Here is a 23,459-nt window from a genome sequence, read left to right on the forward strand (position 1 = left end):
TCGCAAATCAAAGTCAAGAGAACAAGAGACATCATTAACAAGTCACTGTGTTGTGTGTTAGATCCCCAGAATCTAATCATCATAAATTGTAAGTTTGAGCCATATCTCCTGGTTTTCCTACTCCACCCTCAACTCCAAGAAGCCACATTCTACTCTCTGTTTCTTTATGCTCATCTCTTTAGAGTCTCCATGTAAGAGAGATTATCCAGTATTTCTGTGTACAGCTGATTTCCATTTTAGCATATATTTTCCAGGTTCATCCACGTTATAGCTATTCTTAAGTGCAGATAGCATCCATTAATGTCAACAAACACTTCAGTCATTCTTCTATCTTGGCTGTTTTAAATAAGGCTGCAGTGAATGTGTAGATATCTCTTCTTGACATAGTGACGTCATTTCTTGTCAGTTCTTCCTTTCAATAATGATGGCTACCAGCCCATTTCAAAGGCTGGAGTTATGGTTTGCATATGAAGTGTTCTCCAAAAGACTCTTGAATTGAAAGCTTGGTACCCAACTGGTAGATCCAATCACTGAGAAGTGACTAGATCCTGAGGACTCTGATCTAACTGATGGCTTAGATATGTTTTGAATGGATTATTTGGTAGAAACTTTCTTATTTAGGGCCTAGCTAAAGAAACCATGTAAAAAGAGATCTATTCCTATGGGCCTCTCATCCCTGTGCTTCCTGGTCATGGTGAGGTCTGCCCAGCCACAGCCTTCTGTCTTGATGCTCTACCTCACCACAGCCCAGAATCCATGGACCGAAGCACAAGCCAACCTCAGTCTCTCCTACTTGAAGTTCTTTGTGTCAGATATTTTGACATAGGATAAAAACAAGTAGTGGAATTGGCATGTATTCAAACGAGACAATGTGAAAATACTTGACAAGCTATTTCTTTTTTCTTTTTTTTTTTTTTTTTTTTTTTTTTTTTTTTTTTTTTTGGTTTTTCGAGACAGGGTTTCTCTGTGGTTTTGGAGCCTGTCCTGGAACTAGCTCTGTAGACCAGGCTGGTCTCGAACTCACAGAGATCCGCCTGCCTCTGCCTCCCAAGTGCTGGGATTAAAGGCGTGCGCCACCACCGCCCGGCCGACAAGCTATTTCTTAAAGCCACCGTGAACCCGAAAGCAGTGTCACTGTGACCTCCATCAGGGAAAAAGGAAAAGAAAGATTAAAATAATCTGCCTGGGATTTTAAGGCTTCAGACAGCAGACATCTTCCCTCGCTACCTCAATGCCTTCCTTCTGTGGTCTTCCTCCAGTCTTTTTTCATTCATTGTTCCAACTCAAGCATTGCACAAAACCTAAAGCTTACTGATTTGATTGACTCAAGCATTGCACAAAACCTAAAGCTTACTGATTTGATTGACTTGATGCCTCTGTTCCCAGATGTCTGGTATTTGCTGCTTGCGTGACTTCCATTACTCAGACACACTAAGTCCACCCAGCAGCTAACATGAGCTTGCCTTTACAGATTCCTGCTGTTGTGGGAGAGAGCTGCACTTTGTGCCCTGTGGAGCGTGCTGTCCACAGCTGCTTCCGAGGGGTGAGTTGCGTAAAATATCCCTGGGAACCGGTGCAGGTATCTGAAGAGTTTGCTTAAATTAGACTTCAGGCATGCTCCAGGACAGCCTGAGCTTGGAGGTATCCTTCCTCCGGCTCTCACATGACTGATTTCCGTAGCAGAACAGATATGGAACCAGGGGGAAAGAAAGGGGGCACATCCCGCCGGAAAGTACATTTCAGCCTGTTCTTCTTTCCCAGGTGTTGAGCTCTGGAATCAAGGAGGAGAAATTCTTGTCTTGGCTACAGTCAGAGCCTCTTATACTTCTGTGGCTCCCAACCTGCTACCGACTGTCAGCCTCAGAAATGCTCACTCACCCCGTGCGGTGCAGCACATGCAAAACCTTCCCAATCATAGGACTGAGGTACAGTCAGCATCGTAGTTCTCAAATGGTCATGTGATAGCCGGGTTCAACGGAGCCACAGAGATAATCTCTGGGATCCTTTCTATACATCTGGAATTCACTTGCCTTTAGTTCAATAATTAATTCCCTGTCTGAGGCATCCTGGTTGAAAATAAACTTATTTCCTCTAAACGATGAAATATTAAGTTTTTCCACTGACTCAATGCTCTTAAGTAGCCAAGTTTTTCCCTCAGAGGCAGTGGATCTTAACCTATAGATTGTGACCCCTTTTGGGGGGCTCAAATGACCCTTTCACAGGGTCACTTATCAGATATCCTACATATCAGACACCCTGTATATCAGATATTTACTTGCAATTCATAAAAGTAGCAAAATTTCAGTTATGTAGTAGCATCAAAATAATTTTATAAAGCCGGGCAGTGGTGGCGCACGCCTTTAATCCCAGCACTCGGGAGGCAGAAGCAGGCGGATCTCTGGGAGTTTGAGGCCAGCCTGGTCTACAAGAGCTAGTTCCAGGACAGGCTCCAAAGCTACAGAGAAACCCTGTCTCGAAAAACCAAAAAATAATAATAATAATAATAATAATAATAATAATAATAATTTTATAATTGGGGGTCACCACAGCATGAGGAATTGTATTAAAAGTCAAAGAATTAGGAAGACTGAGAACCACTGCTCTAAGGTACACTGTCTTTTGTTCCAAATAAGCCTTTTAAAGACTTTGGAGCTACCTTACAAGAATAGTTTGTTAAACTGTGGTGGCACACACCTTTAATCCCAGAACTCACAAGTGGATCTCTGTGAGTTCAAGGCCAGCCTGGGTCTACAGAGTGAGTTCCAGAACAACAAAGGTGTTACACAGAGAAACCCTGTCATACCAAAAAAAGAAAAAGAAAGAAAGATTAGGGTGTAGGTTTTCCATAAGTTAAATAACGAGGAAGTAAACTCAGAGATGCTGCCAGAGCTTTGAAGAGAAGGAGATGAGAAGTCTGACCAAGCAGGGCAAGCCGTGAGTCATGAGCTATGGGCACAGGCATGCGGCTGTATGAGGGTGAAGCTCCAGGACGTCCAGCAGCTAACAAGGTACAGGGGCCTGGGAGAGGAGGGAAGCCGGAGCCCTCTGTGCTCACCCTTGCTCGCTTTGTCCTACCTTTCCTCTTGTAGCTCCTGATCCTCCACGGTTCAGACATTAACCACATTCCCACAGGCATGAAGCAGGTCTACCGAACCGCTAAAAATCTGGAAATCAAGTTGAAATTTTACTGAAAAGCTGCATTGAGTTTGCAATGGATTTGGAAGGTGCAACAAAATCTGACTCATATAAACCTCTTTGCAATTATCAACTTAAACCAACAAACCATGTCAACAGGAAAATAAGCAAGCAGGATCAAGGAAAGGTTTATATTATAGTAAAACCTAATTTTTTTATGATGTACAATGTGTTCCTCAGAATCAATGGAAGAAACAGGAGTGGAAACAGAGACAGGGGGATTCTTGGGGCCTGGTAGCCAGCCAATCTAAAGGAACCAGTCAGCTCCAGACTCAGAGAGAAACCTGATCTCAAATAAACATCTAACATCAACCTCTAGTGTTCATGCACAGAAGTGCACAAGCATGCACATGGGGAGTGGGGAGACATATAGAGCAGAAATTACCCCTACTCCAAGAACTGAGTCCCAGATGGGCTATCAATTATGGTCTATAAAAAAGTAAATTATACAAGACTGAGATAAGATTGGAAAAAAAAAAAAAAACCTTGGGTTCTCTATTTGGTAAAATGATCAGGAAACCAGCTGTCTTATCCACTCAGCAGCCTTTCTTGTGAGTCTAAAGGTGGTCTCAGAACTTAAGGGAAATTAGCACATTGTTCAGACAAGTTAACTGTAGCTGTCCAGAAGGCTGGACAAAGCTGCCAGCTCAGATAGGTAGCTCATCCAATAATCCGCATTAAAGAGAAGGCTTTTCCATCTTGTACACTTAGATGAGTTGATTAATTTTCAAAGCTATGCAAAACTTTTACAAGGCCAAGTAAGTGGTATTTACTAGGGCCCTTGTCCTGCTGCAGAAAGCAGACTGTTAACCTAAGCTTCATTTAGTTCACATTCACTGGTGACCTACCATGTGCCAATGATCCTCCCAAACCTGAGCTTGACTGTCCAGTGTCTCTGCTACAGCTAGGAATGGCGGTGTTATTATCAACCAGCGGCTGCTCCATGGATCCTCCCAAACTCTGATCTTGACTGTCCAGTGCAGCATCTGTCTCTGCTACAGCTAGGAACGGCAGTGTTATTATTAACCAGAGGCTGCCCCATCTTCCTAGCCCCTCAGTATTACCATTCTATCTGAGGGTTAGGAGAGATCTCTCCCTGAGCACTAGGAGAGGTCTCACTAACAGCATGCCTCAGTGCTTTCTCTTCTGAACATAAGGAGATTTAAGATTCAGAAATTAAGAACAAAATTCTGCCATGTTAACGTGTCAAGCAACAGGTAAGCTGCTCACACAGCTCCTGGCCACTGAAGACCCCACCCATCTTTTCTTCCCTATGCACAGACTTTTAAGGAAAAGCATGGGCTTGTTTCGAAATCTTTTATCTAAGATTTAACTTTTTTCCCTAGCATCAGGAATTCAGGTTCAAGATTACCATACCTTGTAATTTCCAAGAGAATTCTTTATTCAGCTCTATCAAAAATGCTAAACTTCTTTTTTAAAATTGGAAACTACACTCAAAATATTTGAGTGCTTCATGCAGCTCCGCAAAATATGGCCAGAGCCTTGAGGGTTTCTCTTGAGGTTGCAGCTCCTAAGACGCTGCCTATGCAAGGCACTTGATATTTGGGTAGTGTGGGGAAGGAATATAATTCAGACCTTTAGACTGTAGCTTACTGGGTAAAGACACATTAGTAAAATGTCTTATAAAAAACTCCATCAAAGCTGGTGAATTGGCTTAAGGTGTTGGTCTCTAAGCCCGACCACTTGAGCTTATTCTCCAGAACTGGTGTGGAAGAAAAGAATCAATTCCTAAAGTTGTCCTCTGACCTCCACACATTTGCCATGGCCCATGAATACATACACACACACACACACACACACGCACGCTCGCTCACACACAAACACACAGAGTACTATTAAGATAAAGTTCACATTTCTTTGAATAAGTAAGCACATGGGTTAATAACTGTCAGCTTCAAAAGACAAACTGTAACCGCTGTATGATCCGACACCTCCTGCGTGGTTAGGGTGCTCATTCTCTGCTTGAATTCCATCCGTTTGCTCTCCTGCCAATAGTGACATAAGCTGCATTTCATTTGGCAGATACCGCTGTCTGAAGTGTCTCAACTTTGACATCTGCCAGCTGTGTTTCTTATCTGGTCTCCACAACCAACCCCATCAGAAGTCCCACACTGTGATAGAGGAGTGTGTCCAGGTAACATCTAAGGCAGCATGGTAAAACTTTCACCACCCCAGTCTTAGAAGACATTCCATTAAAAACCCTTTTCTTCCATCAATTAACAGTTAAGACACTGGAAAAAGGCAAGCTCCCCCTTTAACATTTCTCAGTATGCCTGAGCCCCTATGATGGAATAGTAGCACATGCTGTTCGAAGATGTCATAATGCCTTTCATTGTGTTTTATGATTGACACATGCCAAGAGTTTAAAAATAAATATGCCTTATTTACATTGCAAGCTTTCACAGATATTTTTGGAGACAATAACAGGCTTACTAGGCTAGAATGTGATCATTGATCTCATGCTATGCATTAGGAAACATCTGTCAAAGCTAGAGGGGACAGGCATTGAAAACTGCGATGACAGAAAAGGGTGTTGATTTGGTGAGAACGATACGACAAAGCTTCCAGTTATAGTATACTTTTGGAAAGATTTTGACGTGACTTTCCCTGAGTCCGAAGTATGCCCCCCTCCATCTTTCAGGATAAAAAGAAAAAAAAAATGTTGTCTAGATTTTCACTGAAAAAGTAAAACTTTTTGACTTGTGACTCTTTTAAAGAAAATCGTTAGTAACCAACAATGATTTAGTTCATTTAGGTCTAAGATGAAAGAAAAATAAACTGCAAAAACATTTTGCTGTTCCTCGGGGTGGCTGGGAGTTAGGTGACGAGGAGCGGGAAATCGTTGTCTCTTTAACTATCCATTTCGGGTGCATCTGCACAATGGAGTGCCTCAAACACCACCGCAGTGAAACTGCAGGTGATTGCTTCCGCTTCTCTCTCCCTTGCTAAACTGCACTTACCCAGCACTGGTTCATTCCCTCTGGTCTTCCACTCCAGCCCTGGAAGCCTGCAACTGAATAGTGTTACAGTGACACCGTGTGGTCATCTGGTTAACACACTTTAATTTTTAAAAGCTAACCGCCTTCAAATTGAACGTCTTTGTTTCTTTATCCTGAAGTTCCTCGGGTGGGCCGGATGGATGGGTTTCCAGTGATCCACTATCTACTGAAATTGCCTACAGCAGCAAACCTGGGAGGGATGTTTCTAGAGATAAATACACCTTGTTCTTAAAGGAATCCACATCACAAATGTGAATGACCATAAACCCACTCCTCACAGCTTTAGAGTCCTGTTTCTTTAAGAAGCAGTTATTTACTGAAGCAGCTTGGGGCATTCAACACTGAGGCTTGTGCTACTAGTGGGTTTATGCATAAATGACGTGAAGAAACTCTAGGAGCAAGGGATATTATCTTCCAAAGCATCAAAACCAGAAGAATTGGTTACTATCACTTTCATCATGGGCTAACACTAAGGAATGAAGGCCATGTTTAAATTGATCTGACATTCTTTAAGTTTTTTATGGACTTGATTTTATGACATTTGTGTGTGCGCACGCATGTGTGCAAACAGCCAACATACGGAAGGCGGAGGGCAAGTTCTCCCTTTCCACCATGGGTCCTGAGAATCAGCCTTGAGTGGTCAGGCTTGGAAGCAAGTGCCTGTCCCCACTGAGTCCTCTCGGCTGCCCTTCAGTGCCTCTTTTAATGGTTTTCACTTCCACAGATGTCAACAAAGGAGAGAACAAAGCTCCTCCTCAAGAGCCTCAGAAACAACCTGCCCCAGAGACCCGACAGGACAAGAGCCTTGGGAAGACAGTGGCTGCTGGACCAGCTGTCTCCACGGGATGCAGCTAGGTGTGTAGCCTGGATGCTGGGTCCACAATCAGCACATACGATATCCACAGGTTTTCTCTCTCTAGTTTAGTTTTATTAGCATATATTAATCACACAGAATGATGGGCGTACAGTAGCATCTTCATACATTCATATTCGGCACCTCACCTTCCCATGTCCCCTCCCACTCCTGCTAACACCTTCTTCTTCCAGAGCCCACCTTTTACCTTCATGTCTTCTTCCTTTCATGTATGTCTTTCTTTCCTTTTCTTTCTTTCTCTCCACAGCCCTCTTCCCAGCAACTTTCAACTGAATCTTCAGGGAGGCATGGGGCATCCAGTCCCTCATCCCCTGTGAAGAAATGCTTGTGGGGCCGGTCTTGGGCAGGTCCTGTGCTCCCGGGGGACAAGAGTGCAAAGGCACGTGCTGTCCCCTTCTCTTGCTTTTCCGTTCTGCTTCCTCTTCTGTGATATTCCCTGAACCTCGGAGGAGGTGATACAGAGGACCCATTTAGGCCTGAGAACTCAACAGCTGCTTATTCTGGGCGCTCAGATCATCATGAGGCCCTGCAGCAGATTTAATGCTAAAAGTTTCTACAGAGGGCAAGGGGTGGGAAGAGAGTAGAGATTCAAGTACTTTTCCCCTCAGTAAACAGCCGGTAGGTTTATGCGGAACTGAGAGGCAACAGTGCCACGTAGTGGCCATCGCGATAATTGCTTCTGAGACTAAAGCTTGGAGGGTTCTGTTAGAACAACAGTCCTGTGAACACTATTCACATTTTGCTGTGAGAGAACCCAGACTTAGGCTGTAGATGAAATGCCTCATTCTTTATGCACCTGCACCAAATGGTAAAGTAATCGTTACATTTTTATAGCTTTTATTGTCTTGTTTTGCTTTTTTGAGACCCTGTCTTGATAGGTACCCCAGGCCAGCCTTGAACTCACTGTGTAGCCCAGGCTAGCCTCTTAACTAACCACCCACTTTCTTTTGCCTATTGAGTGCTGAAATTAGAGGTGTGTGCCACCATTCTTGATGTAAGCTACGATTTTGTGTATATACATAAAAATTCATATGTGTGTGTTCATGTGTGTGCAGATGCTCATGTGTTTTGAGGCGCATGCACACATGTCAGTGTCGAGGGCAGAGGAAAAAATCTCAAAGTGTTATTCTCTAGGCAAGATCCCCCTTTTCCCTTCTAAAAAAAACTACGTTTATTTATTTGTATGTGTATGGGTGTTTTGTCTACATATACACGTCTGTGCAAGAAGTTCATGCCTGATGCCCATGCAGCCTAGAAGACATTGGAGCCCTGTAACTAGAGTTAGATGTTTGTGAGCTGCCAGATGGGTGCTGAGACTTGACCCTGGGCCTCTGCTCTCGTTGATTAAGGAACCCTGGTCTTAACCATTGACCCATGCCCCCCCTTTTGAAACAGCATCTCTTGCTGGCCTGAAACTTGCCAAGTAAAGTGCTGGCTGGCCAGGGAGCCCTGAATCAGTCTCTTTCTCATGCTTGGATTACAAGGGCATGCCACCATGCCAGGCTGTTTAAAAGAGGGTTCTGTAATCCAGACAAAGAGCCTCATGTTTGCAAGTAAAGCACTTGGCCCCCTGAACTTTTCTCCAGCCCCACAAGGCAGCATTTTTAATAGTCTGCGCTCATCCTTCTCAGGAGCATCATAATTCATAAGCAACCGTGAGCATGTTAGGAATGGAGATGTAAGAAAACTAGGTGACTCAGTTCGGAGGCCCTGAAGCCTGTCCTCGGGACTTTCTTTCTTCCCTTCAGCCCCGTCCTTCAGACGCTCGGCACAGTATTTGTGAGATGAGATAAGCAAAGAGAATTGCAAGGGCTATACAACACTATGGTTTATTTAAATTTATTGTATTATATACAATCTACTCTGGATATAATAAATATGGTTAATCCTCAAGATAGCATTATGTAATTCTCAACTTGGCCTGGGTCTTGATGAGTTCAGAAGTTCTGACGGGTGACCAGCCTGAAAGGAATGAATGTGAGCGTTGTAATTTCACAACTGTGATCATAGGTAAGGAGTTATCCTTGCTATCTATGAAGCTGGCAAATTAGGAATGCCCATCTTCTAAGGTAATGGCTATTGCTAAGTGGCAATACTGGATTTATTTAATAATTCAGCAAGCAATCTGCATGGTAAAGAGCCCCTTTCTTTTGCTATAGATTTACTTTACACAGACTGTTCATATCAGCAAGGATAACACGTTTATTTATGAGAACATAATTGGAAGTGAGGTGTCAGACATCACCACCATTATCAAAAATTTTGGGAAGTTCTTGTAAGTAATAGAAAGAAAATTAAAATGCTGAAAAAGAGAAGATGAAATCAGTTGCATCTACAGCTGATACGCTCTCCAAAGAAACCCCGAGGAGCTTAGCAGAAAACACTATAATTAAGGCTTTGAATAATGGTGGAACATAAAACATAGTAGTATAAAACTGATAGCTCTTCACTCTCTTAGCAATAACCAACTAGAAATTCTATAAAACTCTCATTTATAGTGCAGTTTATTTTACAAAGAAACTATGAGCAAGTTTAACAAAGTATGAGACTCACATAATAAAAATTATGCTGTGGCATTAAGCACAGAAAACAAGACCTGAACAAGAGAAGCATGCAGGAGAACTGAACGGGATGACGCCGACAGGAGTGTCTTTGCGGCAAGGCTAATGCACCATTCCTAATCATTCACAGATTAGCTGCTTACACATTCTCTTGCTTGCAAATTCTTACGCGTGATCCGCTGCAGCACTTACAGATACGTACAGAGCGGCAGACACAAAGGTTGCCCACGCGTGCATTCCAAGATGCGCTTCCACCGGAGGTGGGTTTTGCCTCCTCCGTTCAGCTTTCACACTGAACACAAGCGTCTTTCACACCCCTATTCTGGATCCGGTTTTCCCACTAAGGGGTTTCACTGCTACGAAAAGCCCTCTAGTGTTGTGTTGAAGTACTACAGGGCTCCTGGAAAGTTGTGATGTCTCTTCATGAGACACTGTGTGAGATGAGCTTTATGAACAAAAACTTCAAGGCGATGAGGAAGTAACTCCTCCCTGCATCTGATCTCAGACGTCTAACCTCTAGATATGTAAGAAACATGTGGCACGGAAATCTGTTATTTAATACACATAGTGTATGATATTTTGTTAGGGCAGGCAAGTGTTCAAATACTATCAGATGGAAACAGGCTGCTCTCTCTACCCCGCATACCCACCTCACAGATCGGCTAAGCAGTCTGTCACTCGTCCACCTTTTCTCATCACGTCTTATACTCGCTCCCACTATCTAGCAAAAGCCACTGGAATTGATCTGCGTGTTAAATGTGAGCTCTCTGTGAGCAGTACCTCTCCGCTCTCTCGATGCTTTCTTCATTTGCTCAGATGTAATAACTCAAGATGGTAAAAAATGCTTCAAAAATAGTTTTGAAGAACGCTTAATAGACCTCTTTAAAATCAGGTATGCCTGGCCTTAGTCATCTGTGCTCTTCCGATACAGCATAACAAACACACGCCCATGCTTAGAATTCCTAGTCTGTGATCTGGGCAAGATGACCCAGTAGCCATCATCACTGAATTTCTTTGTATTTTTGTATCTAGACTGGCATGAAGAAGGAAGCATGAATTTTCTATTTATGTTTTTAGCTCTCTCTCTCTACCAACTGAACAGTCTGTCTGGAAAAGAACACAGGGGAGAAGTGGAACATTATTGCTACTTGATGAGGAAACACTGACCTTGACATCTGATTTGACATTTTAATAAAAAAGGGGTATGTGGCTAGAGAGACTCAATAGTTAGGAGCACTTTTTATTTTTACAAACAGCCTCAGTTTGGTTCCCAGTACCTTTGTGGGATGGCTCACAAATGCCTGTAACTTGAGCTTCAAGATATATAATGCCCTCTTCTGGGCTCTATGGGCATACAAAAATGGCATACATGTGTGTGTGTGTGTGCGTGCATGCTTGTGCGTGACACATACATACAAAAGTAAATATCTTAAAAATACATTTTCCAAAAAAAGTTTTCCTTATTATCATACTTGATCACTAAATTTGCCCCAGTATCTTATAAAACTCTACTTTCTAACAGGCTTTGCCTTGAGTATAAAAGCCCTAAAGCCCCAGCATCTGTGAGGCCATCAGGAGCAGTAGAAGCGACAGCCACAGAATGCCCCCGATACCTGTGTCAAGGACTGCCAACTGCTCCACAAGCGAATGAGAACCCACATCATCAGGTGAGTCCAAACGGAAGAGACACCATCAATGAAACGCAGCATCCCGGCCACTCCGTAAGCATGTACCAAGGCTCGGCACAGCATCCCGGCCACTCTGTAAGCATGTACCAAGGCTTGGCACAGCATCCCGGCCACTCCGTAAGCATGTACCAAGGCTTGGCACAGCATCCCGGCCACTCTGTAAACATGTGCCAAGGCTCGGCGCAGCATGTATAGTATCCCGGCCATTCTGTAAGCACAGCATTCTGGCTGTACCAAGGCTTGGAAAACAATTATCCAGACCAGAAAGTATTTCCACCATGTTAATGTAAACAATGAAAAATAGGGGGACATACTTTTAATCGTAAAATATTACATGTTTTTGTTTGTCTCTTTGCATCCCAAGCTGAACTAGAACTCAAGTCAGTCTTATAGCTTCTGCTTCCAGGGTACTGGGATTACAGGTGTGAGCTACCATGCACGCCTAGGGATATATAGTTACTGCATTTAATTTGGAAAAATAAGTTAAAAATTACAAAATGAAAATAATATGTGTACGCATCATTAACATTTCAATATGCTTCACTCCTTTTGAATATTTTAGTTTAGATCATACTTTGAGATGTACTGATTGTACTGTCAAGTAGTCAATGTAAATTATATTGTGAACATTTTCCATTGTCAGAATTCTTTAAAAACATCTGCATAGTTATTTAAATAGACAGAATGCTATTCATTTAACTCCTGTTTGACATTAAGGTTGTTTCCGATTTTTACTGTAATTTAAAATTTACTATTAAAATTTCCTTTCATTATTCCTTGTGTAGTTACCCCATTATTCCCCTACAATACATTTCTAAAGCAAAATCACCAAAAAAGGTCCATGGAAATACACTCAAGGTTCCTCATACTTCTTGCAAAATTGCTTTTCAGAAAGGGATACTAGATTATATGCTCAGCAAATGCAGCCCATGAACCTGGCTAAAGCCAAGATTAACTTTCTCTACATTTTAAATTCTGCCACTTTACAAGAAAGTAAAATATAATTTCACTTGTCTTTATTTTTCCCACATTGAGTGAGACAAAGCTTTCCTCCAAATCCTGTAGAAGGCAATTACATTTTGTTCCTTCCTTCTCCTGCCCCTCCCACTCTGGTATGTCACTTCGATATGTCAATATAGTTAAACTTTGAATCTCTCCATTTGTCAGAGCCAACCCTACTTCCTTTAGTCTATGGATGTTTCTATTTCTCTTAAAAATGTTCTCAATATTTTCTTTATAGTTTCTTACAGTTTTAGGCTTAGATAGAAAGTTCTCCAGTGAGAAATTAAATGATTCTTTAACTGCATTTATTTTAAAGTGTTTTTTCTTGACATTACAATTTTAAATCTATCTTGAGTTTTTAAATTTATGATAAGTGACAATAATTTTCTACTCTTGTTTTTTGTTGTTTAAATAAACCCTTTCCTTATTGATGTATATATTATGATTCTGTACACACTAGAATTCTCATTATTTGAGGATGAGTTTTATTGTTTCCCACTCAGCTCAATTGTTTCCCATTTTGTTTTTATATGAGAGTATCATTTGAGAGTCTAGCTTTATGATAGTTATTTGTATAATATATAGCAAGATTCCTCTTTTATTTTTCAACCACTTTATTGAAGTGTGATGACATATTAAAAGTGGTACATATTTAATGTTTACAGAAAATGAGCGTGAGGACAGGCATACGTCCATGAAATCATCACCGCCATCCTGGCCATGAAAGGCCCGCCAGTTCCTAAAGTTTCCTCTCAGCTCTATTATTGCTTTTATCCTTAGAGTTATTGTTATTGTTAGTGTGGAAGGTAAAAATGTTTAGGATTAAAGCTACACTATGATTATATTAGATGTCTCAGACTTATTCATTTTACATAAATACAACTCTATCCCATATATTATCCCCTGTCCATTTTTTCCATTTTTGTTCATATTTTTTATGTTGTTATAAAATAATTATTCTTCTAGAAGAATATTAGAATAGTCATAATTAATGTAGCCTGATCTTCAGGAAGACCAACAAAGGGTAATCATTTATAACGCTTTTAATAATCAAATAAAATAATTAGCTTCCATGTGACAGCTGTGCTGACCTGAGCTGAGCCTGGACTCCAACCCTAGAGAGTGAGTGCCATGCCCGCCACTGTGTAGTATCACACCTGCCATGTCTCCTCCCTTCTCCTCACCTTTTTCTTGTTTGCAGTTTCTCTGTCCAATTTTATGCAAGTAGTACATTCTGATTGATGTAGAATGTTTTTAGCAGTACGACCAAGATGTGAGTCTGAAGGTTAGAATAGTGTGCTTATAATGTAACCCTTCTCAGCCATAGGATGTGGCCTGTCCCTAGTTCTCCAGCAGTAGCATGTGTGAGATAAACCTTTGCAAGCCTTTCCTTTTCGTGTGTGTGTGAGGAGGTGTGTATTCATGTGTGTACTCATGTGTATATTCATGGGTGTGTAGGTGTAGCACCACTAGTGACCAAAGAACCTTACACACCTGTATGAGAAAACTACACAGTTTTATTACTACATCTAATTTAAATAATTTATAAAAAACAACCTTAAGAGCCAGTAAAATGTCTCAGTGGGTCAAGGCAGTTGCCATATAAACCAGAAAACCTGAGTTCCATGTCAGGAGCCCATTTAAAAGAGGAAAAGAAATTGGCTCTACAAAATTGTCCTATGACCATCACATAGGCACCATGGCACACACATGCGCACATGCACACAAAATTAATTAATTAATTAATAAAAGTTTTAAAAATTTAAAAAAACAACTTTATGTCTTTTTATGGGAATGACTCATAAACTATGGTATCTGGCCTATGACTATCATTGTACATTCATATATAAACCTAAAATGTTTCTCAGTTACAGAAAAATGTATCATACAATAATATATGTAATGCAATCCTAATTAATCTTATTAAATAAAAACCTATAGTCAGATATTAGGGAGTGAAAATTGAAAGATCGGAGAAACACAGTAGTCAGCAATGAGAGTTCTCACCTATCCAAATGCTCAGACCAAATAGGCAAGGTCCTGTCTCTACAAACCCTCAAACTGAATGCCATGAGCTCCTGTCTCCTTCCGCCTTATATTCCTCTCTCTGCCCAGCCATATCACTCCTATCTCCACATCCCTAGTGCTGGGATTAAAGGTGTGAGATCCCAAGTGCTAGAATCAAAGGTCTGAGCTCTGTTTCTTTTTTTAGACCGATTGAATCTCCTGTAGCCAAGGGTGGCCTTGAACAGAGATCTATCTTCCTCTCTCTCCTGTACGCTGGGTGGGATTAAAGGTGTGTTGTAGCATGAGGGTGCCTGCTTTGTTGAAGGTTCTATCCTACCCAGTTCCCACAGCCCTTCAGCCCTTCAGCCCCAAAGAAATAACACAGAGAGTCTGCATTAGATATAAACTGATTGACCCATTAGCTCAGGCTTCTTATTAGCTCTTGTAGCTTATATTAACCCATTGTTCTTATCTAAGCTAGCCACATGGCTCAGTACCTTTCACAGCAGGGCAGGTCACATGTTGCTTCTTCAGTGGTCTGGGCTGGACTGCAGGAAGAGCTTCCTTCTTCCCAGAATACTCCTGTTCTCATTGCCTCACTTTCTACTTCCTGTCTGGTTGACCCACCTATACTTTCTTCCTGGCCAATCAGCATTTATTTAAAATATGATTGACAGAATATAGACAATTCTCCTGCACCAGTGTGTGCCGCCACTGCCTGGCCTCTATGGCTAACAAGTATGGCTAGCTCTGTACTCAGATGATCTTTAGACAAGTTCTATTTGTTATAGCACAAACAAAATATCACCACAAATATGGATGTAAAAGAAGTTTAGTTTTTTATATTCATAATTTAAATGTCATTTCTGCAAAGGTTAAGCTTGAATTTAGATGAAAAAAGCAAGGAGGCGCTGTCATTCAGAAACCACAGAGTGCACGCCAATAGGAAAGGGCTGCTTAAGTGTGGCCCAACGTGTTCTGTGAATAACTTTGCAAGTAGCTATCCAAGAAGCAGCTAACATGGGCAGAAGGCTACTGCAGCTTACTTGTATACTTTAATATCAAATATATATTATATTATTATATAATTAACTCTGCAAATTAGACTGAATGGCTATACTTTTTATAAGTAAATATTTGCATCATTGTTCTTAGACATAAATCCAAACACCAGCTAGTTTGTAAAATACTGCAGTTTGTTTTGAAAAAGCATAATATCGCCATGCTCTTATGACAATTTTTTTAATTGTGCTTAAGTTCAAACTAAAAACTCATTCTCACAATTTCTTGCTTCTTCAGACCATAGTCAGCTTTAAGAAGGAACTGTGGAGGACTCATGACTCCATCAGTGCTCTGCACAGGGAAAGAAGGTAGGAGCCACACGTGGATATGTGGGAAGGTAGGAGCCATGCGTGGATATGTGGGAAGGTAGGAGCCACACATGGATATGTGGGAAGGTAGGAGTCACACATGGGTATATGGGAAGGTAGGAGCCACACGTGGATATGTGGGAAGGTAGGAGCCACACATGGATATGTGGGAAGGTAGGGGCCACACGTGGATATGTGGGAAGGTAGGAGTCACAGTAGATATGTGGGAATGTAGGAGCCATGCGTGGATATGTGGGAAGGTAAGAGCTACACGTGGATATGTGGGAAGGTAGGGGCCACACGTGGATATGTGGGAATGTAGGAGCCACACGTGGATATGTGGGAAGGTAGGAGCCACAGTAGATATGTGGGAATGTAGGAGCCACATGTGAATATGTGAACAGCAGTTGAGACAAGCCAGGAGCTCTACCGTGAGCTTTTATAAAGACATTTTCTACAGAAAAAAAATGAAATTCTTTTTTAAAAAAATGGAAGAAATAATTTAAGCAAAGAAGCCCTATGTTTCAACGTGAAGGTAAAAAGGCAACTCAGAGCTGTGTGAGTAGCTACACATATGAATATCATCCAGCTAGCTACCATATGGTTTCACCTTTGATCACGTGAGGCCATTATGTGAAAGAAACAAACATAGAGAGAGGCTGTGTAGATGACTCAGCTGACAAAGAGCTTGGCACAGAAGTGTGAAGACCTGAGTTGGATCCTCAGGAGCCACATGAAACAAGGAGAGTAATTCCTGCAAATTGTTGCTGATCTCCACACACTCACTAAGGCATGTGTGTCCACCTACAGAAACAACTATACACATACACACACATACAACCACACACACTCATAAACACATATACACAACCACACAACACAACCACAACACACATACACAACCATACAACACAACCACAACACACATACACAACCACATAATACACAACCATACAACACAACCACAATACACATACACAACCACACATACATATCCACATATACATACATAACCACACATATACACACACAACCATACACATACAACCACATACACATATAGACACATATACAGAACCACACACATACACACACATACAACCACACACATGTATAGACATATACATAACCACAACACACATACACCACCACACAACATAACCACAACACACATACACAACCACACACATTCACAACCATACAACACAACCACACACACACATACACAACCACACACACATACACAACCACACATACATAACCACACATATACATACACAACCACACAACACAACCACACACACATATACACAACCTCATACTAAATAATAAATAAATAAAGTAATAAAGAAGTAATATAAAATAAAAATTCTTGCCAGGCATGTCAGGGTACACCGTCAATCTTAGGACTCAGGAGGCAGAAATGGGTGGCTCTTTGTGAGCTCAAGACCAGACTTTCCAGGACAGCCAGGGCTGCAAAATGAGATCCTGTTTCAAAATAAAAAACAAAAAAACAATCTTAAGTTAGTTGTTTGAAAATAAGTTTTAGCTATGTTATTCTCTGTTATGAAATCCATATCTGCTGTATGCATCATTGGTAGCCTAATAAAGTACTTATCACTACAAAGCATTTAAAAGGATCAGAAAGATTTAATTTAAGAAATGAAAACTGGAGGCTCCATCTCTGCTATGTGCATCCTCATTTTTATTGATGGTTTGTATGAAACCGTAGACAGCAAACCTCTCTGATACGTGTGTGGCATGGCGTCAAATGCACCCATTAAATGAGCAATTTGAGACCACTAACATTTAATTGCTGGAATAATAGTAGAACAATCAAAAAGGACCTAGGGATTGAAGACGAGGGATTGAAGAGAAGCCCTACAGATAGAGGTCCAGGTTAGCAGGAAACACTGAAGGGGACCTGAGACTGACAGATAACTACAGGTCAAGGACAGCCAGCTTAAAGTGCCTGGTTGTTTAGTAAGCTCCAGTCTCTGGTCATACACTGAAAGAGCATCATCCAGCTGCTGATCACTCTTGACCCTTCAGCATCTGGGCCCTCAGTGAAACTGTTTCACTGCACTATTAACCTTTCTGGGAGCATCTGGGCTCCTGCTGATGGCCTCACGCACACAGAGCTCCGTCTGCTTAGGAACAGACGGCAGATACGAAACTTTAAAAGGGGCAGATCTTAGGTCATCTGGCAAGAATTGTTTCTTAGATAATATGAGCTTGTTAACAGACATTTTCTTGGAAAGCAACAGTCTTCAAACTACCGGAGATAGCTGAAGCAGGTAAATTGTAGCGAGCAGAGCAGCTTATGGGGAATCCTCCACTTATATTTTAAAAGAAGTAGAGGACAGGTGTGGCAGCGCATGCCTTTAATCCCAGTCCTTGGGAGGCACAGGCAAAGGGATCTCTGTGAGTTCAAGGCCAGCCTGGCCTACATAGACTGCTGCACAGTGAGATCCTGTCTCAAATAAGCAAACAAGTAAATAAAAATAAGAGAAAGAAAAATGTTTCGAGTAGGGCTTCGCCCCTCCCCCACACCCCCCCACACCCCCATCCCCCACCCTCCCACCTCCCTACCCCCCCATCCCTCCCCACCCACTGTTGAAGAACGAGAAACTTCAACTGAGGAGAAAGGATGTGAGGTGTGGTCCACGTGGGAAAGAGAGTTCGGCATGATTAGTAATCAAGACAAACACAACTCTGTGGTGTTGACAGCCCTGTCCACACACCTCTGAGGAGGCTGACTTCCTTCTGAAAAATCTACCATATAAAAAAGCTTGGTGCTCCAGCTGTAAATAGGATTTTAGAATCAGGCCTCCTGCGAGACTGGTGTTCAAGGTCCCTGCTCAGAGATGCGTGCTTGGGTGGCTGCTCAAGCTGTAATTCCAAGACCCTTTCCAGGCACTCTGACACTTAGGAATTCAAAGACTCAGGTATGGAAGAACCGGAAGACTGTTGCTGTTCACTGTCAGAGCGTTGACTCCCACAAATTTTGCTAATGTGCCAACAAAACTGATCAAAGAACAAAGCCATACTAATCATATACCTACTATGTGCCAGAACCAGGAAATGGGGTGATAAACAAGGTAAGTGTGTTTCCAGAATTGTAAAACAATGTACAATGAAATGATTTGGCAATGTATAAATAAAACAGAAAGTATATGAGAGTGTAAGCTCAGAATTAAGGCCAGAGACTAGATAAAAACTTGCCATCTCACCAAACTTGATTGCAATGGAATACAGAGAAAAACAATACAGAAAAACAAATAAAGGAGGGGTCTAGACAGTGCCAGGGATGAGACTGGGGTTTTGCTTCACAGGGAAGTAATAGGGAAGTCAAAAAGCCTTGTTGGAAGTGTAAAATATGTTATCACAGATTGCAGGAAACGAGGAGGTGACTCGAGCAACAACCTCAAAGGACAAAAGCATCCCTGCAGAGGGCAGAAAGAGCTATTGGTGGAGTCAGATGGGAGTCAGGGCACAGACCACCAACCAGGAGGACCTGCGAAGCTCCAGCTGGGCCATAGGTGTGAGTTTCCACCCTTGCTCAAACCTGTTTCTTTTCCAGGCTCCTCAGAAAACAGTTAAATAGATACAAACTCAAATTGCAAGGCGCATGCACCTTACAAAAAGAACAGAATGGAAGATTTGAAACTAAGATTCGGGAGCTCGCGACCAACCAGGATAACCTGTGGACCAAACTACAGCAGATAAGACAAGACCTACAGGTACAAACGCGAGAGCCACTGGCTGCCTGAACTGCCTGGAAATCTGACCTCAAGTCTGCTCTGCCCGGCTGGGGCGGGCTGCTTTCACAGAGTTTCCCACATCACTTGGCTCAACCTCTTCTCCTCCCTCTTCCCTCTCCCCAAGTCTTCGCCCACTCCCACCCTCCATACTGAGGAAGCAATAGAACCAAGTGCTCCCGCGTAGTGTTTGATCTCAAGATCTCTTTGTACATTGTTAGAAAAAAACTGAGCACTCCTCTAGGAGCCTTTATCTCTGTGGGTTGTATCTGCTGCTATTTTTACCCATCAAGGAAGTAAAACACCAACAACTGAGAGGTGTTTGAGAAGTGCTTCCAAAACAGTCATTAACTAACTGAGATATGAAGTTGATCAACCACAATATGTGTAACATTTTCAGGCCACAGCTGGGTGTTTTTAGAGCCTGCAAGAGTATCAGTGATTTGTTTGCTTTGTTAAACCTCTATAATGTCTGACTTAATGAAAGACAACCCATTTTCCCTCACTGTGAGCAATCTATTGAGAGGTTTGCTTAAGGTGTGTGAAGAAATCCAGTCTCACGTAGTGATACAGTTAAAAGAAAGAAAGAAATCTTTCTATAGCCTTTCACACAACTAAGATATTATCCACTGACACACATCAAACACAAAAGGCAATTGTTTTTTAAAGGATAGGTGCATTATGAAATCGAAAATCAGATCTGTTTCATATTCGGCTTTATTAAAATCCCAGTCAGTGTTCTGGCTGCTCTCTGAGCGGAAATACCCAGGTTTCATTTTGTAGCATATATTGGCCACGGGTCATATTGACTTGCTGAGCTATACTGAGCTTCCTACAGCTTGCCGATTTCATTGCACATTTTTTTTAAAGAAAGAAAGATAAGAAGAAACATTCTCACATTCACTTTCACCATTGTCAGAAAACAACATTTAAGAACTGAACAGCCATCCCACCCACCTGTGGCAGATACAAGCTTTCTAAAATTTTAATTATTGCTTGAAACCCTGACTGTTACAAACACCAGCAAATAAAGTTAGTCATTTTCTTGGCAGTGTCATGTTCATTTTCTTCTTTTTCCCAGACAAAAATCATTACCGACTACCCCGGTCTAACCAGTTATAATCTGTCGGTCTTTCCTTGGCATGAGCAGTAACATCTGTTTCAGGACACATCTGGAGCACTGTCTGGGTGTTTTCCATTTCACTACACACAGCATTGGAAAGGCCAATTATTAAGAAAATTTGGGCCGGGCGGTGGTGGCGCACGCCTTTAATCCCAGCACTCGGGAGGCAGAGGCAGGCGGATCTCTGTGAGTTCGAGACCAGCCTGGTCTACAAGAGCTAGTTCCAGGACAGGCTCCAAAACCACAGAGAAACCCTGTCTCGAAAAACCAAAAAAAAAGAAAGAAAATTTGGAACTTTTGCTGTTCCACAGGATAGGAAGTGAAGCTGTCTATTTTAACTGGTTGTATGAGTTTTTATGTGTTAATGTCGCCCAGATTCCTGCCGAGACAGTGATGTCTACATTTGTTGCCGATTGTGAACCATGCCTGCACATGTCAGTGACATAGACAATTCACAGAATGGTTATGGACATAATTTTACCCCACAGACTCCTACAAGAGTCTCTAGAATCCTGAGGACCCTGACTCAACCTTCAAAGCAGTGGAACACGTCCTAAATTTTGTACCTCCAGCTTCTCGTGAAGTCCCTCAAAACATACCTCTGAAGGCTGGAGAGATGGCTCAGCGGTTAAGAGCATTGCCTGCTCTTCCAAAGGTCCTGAGTTCAATTCCCAGCAACCACATGGTGGCTCACAACCATCTGTAAAGAGGTCTGGTGCCCTCTTCTGGCCTTCAGGCATACATGGAGGCAGAATATTGTATACATAATAAATAAATAAATATATAAAAAAAAAACATACCTCTGAGGCCTATCATTAAGAGCACATTTTATTGTAGTAATCCATGCTTGTCAATCACCATGAGTACATTTTCAGAAATTCCTTATGACACCTTTATGACCAGACATGCTCAGATCTAGATGTTTCCCCAAATTCCTGGGGTTATTCCTGACATATTTTACAACATGAACTATGCCAATATTTGTAGTGGGAGCTGCGGGCTGCGTTTGCAGCCTGGCTCCTGGCCGTCTGACTAGCTTATGCCCCAAAATAACAACACAAAAACTGTATTCATATAAACACTGCTTGGCCCGTTTCTATTAATGTGTGTAGCACCACGAGGTGCGCTTAACGGGAAGATTCTAGCCTATGTCCATCCTGGGTCAGAGCTTCATCGCATCTGCCCTGGAGAGCAGAGGCATGGCGTCTGAGCTCACTTCCTCTTCCTCCCTGCATTCTGTCCTGTTTACTCCACCCACCTATGTTCTAACCTATCAGGCCAAGCAGTTTCTTTATTAATTAACCAATGACCTTCCTCCATCAAATATTACAGAATTTTAAATTTATTTTGAACAGCATAAAATAAAATTACTGAAATATCGAGAGTGAAGCAAGAAACATGCCTCCAATGTCTTTGGGATGTTGAAACATAATGCATTTGTAGGGAAGGTAAGAGTTATTTCTTCCTAAACAAGTTTTTCTTCACCCAGGCTATGTTGCGACCACTCCGTCCTTCATCTTCATCTCAAAACACAGTATTAGAGATGGATCATTCTTTACCCACGGATGGGCTATGGAGAGGAGAAGACTATTCCCACATCGAGAGTGTCACTGGGTGTAGTCTGGAACAGGAACTTCTCCCTAATTCTGCCAAGGCTGATAGAAACCGCAAATGTCAAGCAAGTTCAAGGAGAGCTTTGCCAGACACTGAATCCCCAGAGATCATTTTGCAGAGCACCAGAACACAAGGCTTCCCACAAAGGATGCTAAGGGAAGTCCATAACGCCCCCTCTGATTGCCAAGAGGGACTGCAGGACAATCCCCAGATTCCTCCCTCTGAAGTGAGCAGTCCTGCTCTGGAACCTTCAGAAGGGAAAGAGACAGACCACACCAGTGAAAGAAGGAATGACCAGGAAGAAGAGGAACTACAAACACTGTTGCCCAGACTTCTGGATGCCTTTGACCTAGACACGCCACCAGGTGAGGTGCACTGTGGGTTTTGTCATTTGAGTTGTATGTTTGTTGTTTACTGTGTGTATGTGTTTGAGACACATGTCAGTATGTAGTCCTGGTTGGCACTGAACTGTCTATGTAGACCAAGCTGGCCTTGAATTCTCAGAGATATACCTCTGCCTTGAGGAGTGCTGGTCAGGTTAGGTTTATACAGCCAAAAGAGAGGGATGGCCAGGAACTCAGGCTGCCTGTTAAAACACTGAACTTCATGTGATATCTCAGTCTTGGAATTCAATTCCTGGTATTGGCTAATTCATAAGATCACCATGAGCACTAAAGCTTATCAATCACATGAGACTTAACTATAACATCTAGCACATACCGTTAAGCAAATATTTATTATTTTGAAAGAGCAGGCTGGGCGGTAGTGGCACACGCCTTTAATCCCAGCACTTGGGAGGCAGAGGCAGGTGGATCTCTGTGAGTTCAAGACCAGCCTGGTCTACAAGAGCTAGTTCCAGGACAGGCTCCAGAACCACAGAGAAACCCTCTCGAAAAACCAAAAAAAAAAAAAAAAGAAAGTGCAGTGCAGTTGTTGTTACTAACCTCACACCATGCATAACTGAGCAGCCCAAAGTCACCATTTAAAAATGAGGACAATGAGCCGGGCGATGGTGGCGCATGCCTTTAATCCCAGCACTCGGGAGGCAGAGGCAGGCGGATCTCTGTGAGTTCGAGACCAGCCTGGTCTACAGAGCTAGTTCCAGGACAGGCTCCAAAGCCACAGAGAAACCCTGTCTTGAAAAACCAAAAAAAAAAAAAAAAAAAAAAAAAAAATGAGGACAATGATGCTCCCGTTTGGGCATGGCTGAGTGAGGGTTCTCTGTTCTAAACTGTCCTAAGTTG

The 23,459-nt window shown here is 42.1% G+C and overlaps 1 protein-coding gene across 1 annotated transcript in view; it reads left to right on the forward strand.

The window, feature by feature from the left end:
- Dytn (dystrotelin) overlaps nucleotides 1-23,459 on the forward strand; it is a 53,846-nt gene that overhangs the window by 20,989 nt on the left and 9,398 nt on the right. The window contains exons 6-13 of the mRNA XM_057763238.1: nucleotides 1,472-1,543; nucleotides 1,762-1,925; nucleotides 5,239-5,350; nucleotides 6,940-7,062; nucleotides 11,303-11,317; nucleotides 14,854-14,861; nucleotides 19,301-19,460; nucleotides 22,091-22,580. Coding sequence (XP_057619221.1) covers nucleotides 1,472-1,543; nucleotides 1,762-1,925; nucleotides 5,239-5,350; nucleotides 6,940-7,062; nucleotides 11,303-11,317; nucleotides 14,854-14,861; nucleotides 19,301-19,460; nucleotides 22,091-22,580 — 1,144 coding nt within the window. The remainder of the gene's footprint in view (nucleotides 1-1,471; nucleotides 1,544-1,761; nucleotides 1,926-5,238; nucleotides 5,351-6,939; nucleotides 7,063-11,302; nucleotides 11,318-14,853; nucleotides 14,862-19,300; nucleotides 19,461-22,090; nucleotides 22,581-23,459) is intronic.

This window comes from Chionomys nivalis, chromosome 2, assembly GCF_950005125.1.
Source record: "Chionomys nivalis chromosome 2, mChiNiv1.1, whole genome shotgun sequence".
Taxonomy (NCBI): Eukaryota; Metazoa; Chordata; class Mammalia; order Rodentia; family Cricetidae; genus Chionomys; species Chionomys nivalis.